General features: G+C 37.2%; 1 protein-coding gene across 2 annotated transcripts in view; it reads right to left on the bottom strand.

Moving 5' to 3' along the window:
- Positions 1-301: 301 nt before the first annotated feature.
- The window catches only part of TRPC3 (transient receptor potential cation channel subfamily C member 3), a 36,807-nt gene continuing 26,657 nt past the window's right edge, over positions 302-10,451 (bottom strand). For both annotated transcript variants that reach the window (XM_032686848.1, XM_032686847.1), the window contains exons 6-12: positions 9,548-9,781; positions 7,947-8,211; positions 7,044-7,239; positions 5,053-5,262; positions 3,726-3,809; positions 3,175-3,250; positions 302-859 (exon numbers count right to left, since the gene is read on the bottom strand). In XM_032686848.1, the coding sequence (XP_032542739.1) occupies positions 717-859; positions 3,175-3,250; positions 3,726-3,809; positions 5,053-5,262; positions 7,044-7,239; positions 7,947-8,211; positions 9,548-9,781 (1,208 nt within the window). In that variant the 3' untranslated portion in view covers positions 302-716. The remainder of the gene's footprint in view (positions 860-3,174; positions 3,251-3,725; positions 3,810-5,052; positions 5,263-7,043; positions 7,240-7,946; positions 8,212-9,547; positions 9,782-10,451) is intronic.

Here is a 10,451-nt window from a genome sequence, read left to right as displayed (position 1 = left end):
AATCATTTCACCCACGTAACGAGGAGCTTTGGACCGAGTTCACGTGAGCTCCACATGGCGGGGTTTGTAAAAAAAAAAAAAAGAAATAAAAAAGGTCTAGTCCTTACTCTGCTAAGTAAATACGCTGAGTTAAGAAACGTAGCTGTGGGTACGTGTATCTACAGACACGTCGAACAGTGCTACTACAATTAACATCCACACTTACCTGGCTTTTATTAACTCCTTGCGGTCATACCACGAGTTCTGGGCTTACACACATTGCTAATAAAGAACAAATATTTCAAGTAATCCTCCACTGATCTCTAGTTGGTTTATTGTATGATGAAAAATTCCTATTTGTACCTGGTCACTGCAAGGAACAGAGTATTACGCTGCATCTGTTAATTTTTTTCTCGCAAATTTAGTGCAAAGAATTCTCCATATGTACTCATAAACCTGTTAAAATATCAGCAAATCGATACCATTATACCTTTTTTAAATGCATAAATGCAAAAAAAAAATATTATGATAGTTCTTGCTTTTAGACAAGTAAAATGAAGAGAGCAATCCTTTTGTGGTGAGTTAATAAAATTTCCTAAGACTAAATTCCATAGAAGCTGTACATAAAGTTATTTAGTGCTAAAAATCTACAATACATTTTTTCAAGTATAAGATACTGAAATATTATTGCCAATAAATAGTTGTGCTGTAGTCAAAGCCACGGTTCCTTTGTTGCATCATTCACATCTCAACATATTAGGGTTTAGTTTCTCACTGAGTTTATGTATTAAAATTGCCAACTCTTCTGTTGCTTGGGATTTATCCTCCAAAAGTTCGTAGCGAAGACTGGAGATGTCCTGTTTGATTTCCTTTAATTCACCTGTATTAGTAATGGAAAGAAGCATTTGTTAACAAAGTTTAACATTCATTCAATACTCTTCTGTTAAGTCCCATCAGCATCTGTTTCAGATTATTATCCCAAAATGTTTGTGAGAGCAGATATACAATGGGGCGGGAGGATTTACCTCATCTTCATTTTCAGTGAGATGTAGATGTCCCCCCAACCCTAAACAGCACCAAAGGTATTTTAAAAGTCCATTGAACATTAATGTTATGCTCCAGGTGTACACACAACACCAAATATTCACAAAGTGCTGTACACAGGTTAATGAATTAATCACAGCAACACTGCTGAACAGCTGGTAAATATTAGTATCCTCTTTTTAGAGAGAAAAGGCAGAGATTTTTTTTTTCTGAAGGAATGTGCTAAGATCACACAGGAAAAGTGTGGCAGAGCTGGCAGTGAAACTCACAGCTTCTGAATCTCTCTCCTCTTCCTTACCAACATCCTTGGAATTAGAAAAAGTCAACCAATTTAAAATTACATTACAAATTTGGCACAAATATAAAAAACACATTTAAAAGAAACCAACTGTCAAGGCCAGGCTCATAACAGCATGTTTTCCATCGCAGGGTGTTCAGTTCAAGAGCAGAAGCTTTTTAAAACTTTCAAGTACTGTTCTTCCATCAAGTGTGAGGCCTGTGAATTCTTACACAGTATCTGCCTCAGGAAATTATTTGTCATGTGTGAAATAAAAGACTCTGAAAATGCACCTGAATTCTCTAGTGATGCAAACCAGGGGAGAGTCCCTAGATATGTTAACATAGCTGCAGTACATAACAATTCAGATGTTTCCTATTTAGAATGTAGCAGACTTCAAAAATTGTGTCTTCAAAGGTTGGATCTGTCCTTTGGGTACCAATGAGATGCTCACAACACAGAGCATTAGCTTTGCTGTGCAGCTCAAGAGTGAGATTCAGGGGTTGCCTGCCTTGCTCAAAGTGGACCTTCCTCTACAAAAATGGGTGACAAAACATGAACCATCATGTCAGTAAACCCTGATTCTTCTGCACTGTCTTCCTTATCTAGACACACATATATACCCCTAGCAAAGTGGCATCAGGGCATTGGAAAGACCTGCACGTCCCTGGTGCTCTTGGGGAGAGAACACTTTTCATCACTCACTTGGGTAGATGATTTCCCACATCACAGAGCTGGAACAGGAGGAAAGCAATGGGAATCAGGAGAAGGGCACACTGAAAGGAAGACACTTTAGGAGCTTCTCTGCTTTTGCCACTCACAAGCACAGCTCTGTGCAGCCAACATAGGATGGGGACTCATCAGGATAACAGTCTGCACAGTACTGCCTTTTGAAGGCACAGAGTGGGATTTAATTTAATCCTTTTTTGCTCCCTGCTTCTCACTGCAGAGAGCAACTGAGAAGCAAAATAGAAGCTATGCTGTCCTAGCTGAGGGAGCAGCCCATTCAGGTCCCTCACATCACATATGCACACAGCTGCCTGATGCTTCCATGTAAAAGCTCTTCTGATGCCAAGTTGTCCATCACTGCATCACTCTATTGCCTGGTATTTAGCTAGAGTGCAGAGTAAATACACTCCTCCATGTTGCACACATCTCTTTTGTTTTGTTTAGGGAACTGCCTAGAGCACAAGGGTTTCTTTGCTGGACTGTAGGCCTGTATTTCATTCCTGGATGGGTGGAGGAAGGAGGACAGCATTTGTCTTAACCTCATCCCAATGGGAGCTGGGGCTGTGCCTGGAGCACACACCCCTCACATCTACCAGGGAAGTTGTGCACTGTCAACAGACACCAAGCTCAGATCCATCACTTCTCAAAAGGTCTCTGGTCACACACTAAAAGAGTGGCTACAGGTTTTCCCCACCATGCAGCTGACTATGGAGCTCTGTTTAATGATGTGCAGCTTCAGAGGTGACTATTCCTCACAGCTTTATAAAGGAAGGCAAAACAAGTGGTTCACGGTGTAAAGTGGTAAATTGTGTGTTTAACTGAATGAAACAGAGAGAAAGTTGTCCTGCAGCTCTGACTAAAAGTGTGAGCACAGTTAGTGGCTTCCTCACAGATTTCCTCTAGCTGTGCATCATGTCCATGCTCTCAATCTATACCTGTAAAAGGGGGCCCATAATATTTCTCAGTTCTACTTCTTTGGTCCACCTTTTCCATTTTTTTGACATCACAGGCATCCTTCTACTACTATCTGAGCTTCAGTGCATGTGAAATAGAAATAATCCCTCTTTTTACTTAAAACTTCCATGCATCTCTGTAATACTGGTTCCAAAATTGGCTGTGGATATTGCAAAGAGAGTCTTTCTTACCTTCATTTACTTCATCATTTTCTTTGTCCACTTGTGCTTTCAGAACGTAACGTTTTATCAGTCTTTTCATTATTTGCTGCCAGATTAAAGCAGTTATATAATCAGGTGAGCATATATAATTAAACACTATTCATTTTTCTTTCTTAACTATCTCTGTCACATCTGTGTAAGTGAAAGAATGAACAGCCCCAGATCAAGCAGTTGCCTCACATGGGCTTTTATGGTGGGACGCTGAGAAAGAAAGGGAACTAGCCAACATAGTCAACTTCCACATCCCTTCCCCAGAAACCAGTTTCAGATGTTTCATTCTCATGCTTTCCTAACTGGGACATCAAAGAAAAATTTTAAGTAATGCATGGGCTGGTTTTGAAGCACTTCAAATAACGGGGCTTCAACAATAATTGTCTTTTTTTCCAGTAGCGCCCTAGAGTTTGTTTTCTACAGGAAGTTTTCTTTATCTGGTGAAGGCAAAATGTACTTGAAACACAAAATTCTGGTAGTACCTTCACACAGTTCTGTTACTCAGAACAGTGATCACTGCATGTACTTACCTGATAGCGTGTCGGCTGATTGAGAATGCTGTTAAAACTGTGGGATTCAAAAACTCTGGAGTTGGACTGGGTGAAAAGGTTTAACTGGGGAGAAATAAGACAAAATTAATATATATGACAGATACATATACATAATATTTAATTATCTATTGAAATACATTCTATCTATTATATAATTATATTGTAATTCCCAGTTAGAATTCAGCTCCATTTTTTTTTTCTTTAGACACATTAGGGATGTTTCTATTGCCACTGTATCAGAATATTATTTTTAAAAATGAGATTGCCTTGAATTATTTCTTGGTTTTGTTTGCTGGGGTTTTTTTTCAAGCACTGATAATTTTAGGAAATAGTGAATTTGGAGGCAGGGATGTACATGCTCCAAAGCAGTTCTGCTTAGTTGAAAGGGGTTTTCCAAAGAACCATTTCCAGGAATAGCAGTACATTCTTTAAAATGGTCCTTGTTCAATGACTCAAGGATGACAAAGCCAAGAAGGTTCAACCTCCTAGTCTGCATCTGTCATCAATCTTCTGTGTGGCCAATTAAAAGTCACTGTGACATTTCTGTTAATTTACAGTATAACAAATACAAATTCTTTTCAAAGTATTGCTTTCAGACTTTGTAATACACAGGGCCTTGAGCCTGTCTTATAAAAAAAGCCACATGTGTCCTCTTTAACCCATCTGTGCCCCATTTTGCCATCAGTGAAATGAGGGGAATTGTTATTTAATTCTCACAAGGGCATTGGGACACTGCATTGCATTAATATTGGTAAAAAACAGATACCCAAACTTAGAATGTCATGGAATGCTCAAGATTATTATTACCAATGCTGCCTCTTTCCAGTTTTCTTCTGCTGAGAACAAGCTTTGACAGCAGGAAGTGAATTATCCTACTGACCACACTTTTCCTTTCCCTAAAACAGGAAAAGGATAAAGTTTTCTCTCCTCAACCCTGCCCCTTTTTTTTACCCTGAACTAAAAATTTTTCTAATGAAGGCCTAAAGCATCTTTTTTCAAGTAACTGCTTGTGGGAATTATCTGCATCTTTGAATACTCAGTAATTTTTGTTTTAATTGTGTTTTTCCAGTCATTGAATTTTGCTGTCCTAATAAAATTTATAGCTATTTTACACAGTATGTTTAGGCAGTCTGAAATACAGACTAATATTATTATACCAATAATTATATCAATATATATAATATAAATTAATAATATAAATTATTAGTTACTGTATTCTCATCAGAAGCACAGATTCTACCCTAAAACTTAAAGAAAAGCAGAATGCTGGAATGGAAACATGCAATGAAAAGAATTCAGTACCCACCCTAGATTTGGAATTGCCCATTCCCATCTCAATGTCCTTCTGCAGCCGTCTCCTCCTGCACTTAGAAAAGTTAATGATCCTCATGATGAAATAGAAAAACGATTTGGGGCTTGGTACAAGACTGAAGGGTGGAGGTAACGTTTTTCCATCATCAAAATATGACAACCAGAGTTTAGAACGAGCAAATTTCCACTCCACATCACTGTCATCCTGTGTTAAGAAACAAAACCAGGTATTTGCTTGATTTTTATGAAATCTCAAACTTTTTTCAAATGAAACTTCTTTTAAATATTGACCCTTTCTGGTTTTACATAAGATGTTATTTGCTTGCTGGTAAGACTTGCAGGAGTTCTGCAGAAATGCAACCACTTTATTGAGTTTGTTTTAACCAAATTTCACTTGTCTCTTTATGGCAACATTTCATTGATAATACTTAGTTCAAGCATGTGAAGCATTTCAACAAGCATTATATTTGCACTGAGTGCAAGCCAACATATAAACTCCTTGCTATTTAAAGTGGAACTTTTGGTGGGGTTTAAGGCTTTGTTTTTTTTATTGGAAAGGTCACATGAGTTTGGTACTCACACAAGTGTTGGAGTATTAGATTCAAGGCAGACATGGCTTAAAATGGTTGTGCTCACAGCTCTTTACATAACCATGATTAATAACTCTGATTTATAACAGAGCGCAGAAAATACAAACTTTGTTGTCATAAAGAAATCATTAAATACTGACAAACTTATTTTGTCCTAATAGATTCTTACTGCAGTATTCCAAAGCTGAACCTGGATGATTCCAAAGGTGAAATGTTTATTATAATATATATATTTATTATCATATATATATTCCTGCTGAGATCTCTGACATTTCCCAGAACTCACTGAAAGTACTGGCAATTATATATCCATTTGTACACTGTGTCTTAGTCCTTTTCCTGTTTGTGTGGGTGTGTGCCTGCATCTGTGTGAATGTAATACTCTTTGAACTCATGGTCTGGAAAGCTGGCACTATAAATATACTTTTACTTTTATTTCAGCAACTTAATTTAATTTTTAAACCCAAGGACCTTCATTACTTTAAATTTTCTGTTTGTTTGTTTTTTTTAATTGGCCTTGGATGCTAAATATACTATTTAATTATCTTTAAAAATGAACATACTTTGTCATCATACTGAAACTCAGAATATATCTCTTTTAATAAGCAATGCAGCCAATAACATTTTGTGAAATTTAAATTATTTGTTCAACTGAGCCATTTGGCAAGTTTGAAGAAATACTGTGCTTTTGAGGCATATAGCAAAGCTCAGTAAATCTAAGATCAAGTTTAAATATTGTACCTGAAGTGAAAAAAAGCACATATCACAAAGAAAGTGTGTAAGCAATAAAAAGCATGGCTCAGTCATAATGGTCCTGAAGAGGATCACCTGCATCATACTCCAGGTACAGAGGCATAGAAATGGTAATGAACTACGTCCAGTGTATCACTGCTATGCATAAGTGCCTAACTCATTTGAGGGTTAGAACTAAACCCCAGATTTCCATTAAAGAACATGTCAAAATACATTTAATCTATAACCTAATGATCTTTCAAATACTGAAGCACACTCTGTTAAAAGGAAACATGCAATAAGAACTCTAAGGAAATTAGGAACGAACCACCCACGTCCCAAATTTTACACCCAGTTCCTTTGTTTCCTACTTCCCAGCAGCTTTCATTTCAGTATTACTTCAGATTTTAAGATTTCTGAGGGGATGACATCTCCTTAGATGCATATACACGGCACAGGAACTACTTGTTTAGATCCTGTAAGGTTCTGCAGCTTGGCTGGGTTGTTAAAATCAGCCCTGTTTTATATCTCTTGTGATATCCCTTACTGAGGTAATCTCCTCTTTGTACTTTTGCATATCGAGATGTGCTCATGGAAATAATTCCTAGTAACTCTACCCCTTTTTCAACATAACAAAAGAGAACAAGTTGAGAACAGAGCCCACCTCAATTTCCTGATAGGAACTATTGATCATAGCAATGAGCATGTTGAGCAGAACTACCACCATTGTCACGTTGTATATGCCATAAAGAACATAACCGATGTTCTCTATGAACTTGTGATCGTATTTGAGGACAACAGAGGTGACTTCAGACAAGCCAAATATTGACCAAAATAAGGTCTTGAAACTTTCTTCCACTCTGTAGGGAAAAAAAAAAAACGAGGAAGGAATTATTACTAACTACACAAATAAATATAAGTTGTGTTTGCAGTGACTGATAAACAACCTCAATTAATTTGTCTGTGAATCAGGTTTGCAGAGCACTGATCAACAAGCAGGCAAGGAAGCTTTTTTCCAGTATATTCGATTTCTCCTCTGTGCTCCACCTATTCATCAGAGCTAATCTAGTTGTAACAATACATGCAGAACAACAGGCCAAGAACTAGAAAGGTATTTCATATCTAGGTTTTGAGATGAACCATAATTGCATCTCATTATTTTCCAGTCTAACTCTGCAGGGGCAGACTGTCCCTGTCCTAATAAAGTTAAAATGGGGCTGATGGGAACAAAACCACTGCTCTCCTTTCAAGAGCTTCTGATTAAACCTTGCATTAGGTCATTCAGAAGATATCAGGTAATATTTTCTTACAATTTGTTGCTCACATCTGTGTGATTAATATAGAGGTAAAAGTATTTTGGACTGCAGGAAACAAACAGGAAACAACTGGTCTTTTGTATTCTGTTTCTAAGGTCCTGAGACACCTGATTTCCTGCTGACTGTAACTGTCTTCAGTTTTATTTTACTGCTAGGAGAGAGCATACAGCATCTCACAGACTTTGCCACCTCAGTGAAGAAACCTGAAAGTCTCACACTGGCTTTTTACTTAAAATAAACTTCAGACTTACGTTGTAAAGGCCGGGTTTAGTTTAGCTCCAAGGTAGTAGGAATATAGTATGAACATCCCAATCATGAATGCAAGGAAGACCATAATGAAAAGGACCATAAACTTGAAGATGTCCTTAACAGTCCTTCCCAGTGAAATCTGCAGGGGCCCAAAGCTCTCATTTGCAGGCAGGATGTAGGCGATCCGAGAAAAGCTCAGGACGACAGCAATGGCATAAAGGCCTTCAGATATTATCTGAGGATCAGATGGGAGCCATTTATCTCTGGCTGGAAGATACAAAACACAGGGGTTACCCATTTATCACAATGTTGGGAAATAGGTCCTGACAGGATTTTTCCATTAACGTGTCTGAATTTAGCTGAGACAAATATTCGAGGAGTCTAATAGTTGCTATTCTATTCCTATTTCATTTAAGTCACAAATGATGAAAATAAGTTACATTACCTTCTGCTGGAAGAAAAAGAGACTTGAAGAAACATGACATTCTCTTCTACAGTTTGCATTTTAACTGAACTAAACAACAATAACTGATTCCTTATTGCTTTTCTCAACATGCCTGTATTATTAGCTGTCTTAATAAGCAGTATGCTAACCGGAAATTTATTCCTCTTTGATGTTTTATTGATGGGAAGTTAACAGTGTTGGTTGATGAACAATTTCCTTTAATAATCACACCAAGCCTTTGCCATTGTTACAAGTTCAGGATATAACCCTGTTCCCATAGTGATCATAAAGACTTTTGCCAATCACCTCAAAAGAAATTGGATCGTGGGTTTTACACACAATGTGCACAGAAACCACTGAGTTGTGTAGAAATTCTTAAATTACTATGTGAATTCATGCACCATCCTTAGCAAAATAACACTGTATTAAAATGTGCTTCATATCAAAATACCATGTGTTTCTAAATGTGTGTTTACATATTCACAAATTCAGATTGGTTACAAAGCAATTAACTTAAATAACAAAACCAAGTCTGCTGTTATAATATATTGAAGTTCATAAAGCACATGCTAAAATACACTGTCAGCAGCAAACACAGCATTTGCTTGTGTTGCAAATACAGATTCATCACACCTTTAATGACAATTTCTGCACTGCAATAAGTATTTAGTACTTCTATTCTATTTGAGCAGATCTTTACTTGACCTGCATCCTTCCTTCAGGAGGAAATGCCAGTGGATGTTTATGAATATGAATAACTATCAAACAACTGAACCAGGAAAAAAAATCACATCCAAATTTTATCTGTTGTGCAATAAGGCAAGAATAAAATGTGACTTGTGAATGTTTAAAATCAAGGGGGGTCAAGTTTAGCTCTAAGATAAAGAGATACAACAAAATTATGGGCAGCTACAATGGAACTGATTTTCTCCTTATGCCTATTACTTGGATTTAATATTCTAGCAAACTTATTTGTCAAGCTAGCCTCATAAAAACTGTTGTTTAAATATCACAGAAATAAAAATATTGAGGCACAAGAGGTTACACAGTGTCACAAACACAAACCCATACAGATATTAATCTTCGGGCTTCTAAATGCCAGTGCATCCATCAAGTTTTTCTACGTTCAGATCTGTTTTACAGAAAAGTTAAACTCACCATAAGTGAAATATTCTATTTCTGGAGGCAGTGTGACCTCAGAGAGATCATTCTCCTCGATGTAGTTGTCCACATACTGTTGTGCTTTCGTGGCCTGCAGGAATGCCAGAAGCCTCGCTGTGAAAGCGGCAATGAAAATGGACAGCATCCCGAAATCCAAAACGTTCCATAACTGCAGGATGTATTCCCTGGGTCCTTCCAGCCACAGCTCTTTGCATTCTGACCACATCATACCTGCAACAAGAAATTAAAAAGCACAGCAATGTTTGCCAAACTCTTTTTGTTTAAATTCTCTGCATTCTCCCATTTCATGAAACTGAGAAAAAATTCGCTCATTTTTTCTTGTCACAGCATCATCACCCACCTTGACTAAGGCTCTCTTGGTTTCAATAGGGTTGATCAAACAGAAAGATACTAATTGAGACTAATTAGTGGGGATAAAGCTCGGGCATCTCCACAAAGGGTAGCATAGAGCCATGACTTTGCAGTGGAAGTATTATGGCCTAACAACATAACTGTACTTCTAAAGGAGGAAAAATGTAAAATGTGGAAAAAAACCCTCCTCTCACTTTCTTACCATTCACACTCATAAACCACTTCTGAATCAGGTTGAATTTTTCCACAGGGACACAACTACCCAACAACACAGATGAGCAAATATACATGGCACAATTTACACTACTGATTCTCCACTTTACAGAATAAAATGCTTTTCAGCAGAGAAAATGGAATTTGGCTGGGTGTAGTTCAGATTTCTTACTCAAACATCTCCTCAGAAGTTAATTGACATGGATTTAATCCAGATCACAACCTCACAGAATCTACATTTTTTATATAATTTATATTTTAGAATTTATATCTGCATGATATAAACAATTGATATAAAGATAAAGGGGCCTTATAC

The sequence above is a fragment of the Chiroxiphia lanceolata genome, chromosome 4 (assembly GCF_009829145.1).
Source record: "Chiroxiphia lanceolata isolate bChiLan1 chromosome 4, bChiLan1.pri, whole genome shotgun sequence".
Lineage (NCBI taxonomy): Eukaryota > Metazoa > Chordata > Aves > Passeriformes > Pipridae > Chiroxiphia > Chiroxiphia lanceolata.
The sequence above is the reverse complement of the archived record's forward strand: the minus strand, read 5'-3'. Positions and strand labels throughout refer to the sequence as shown.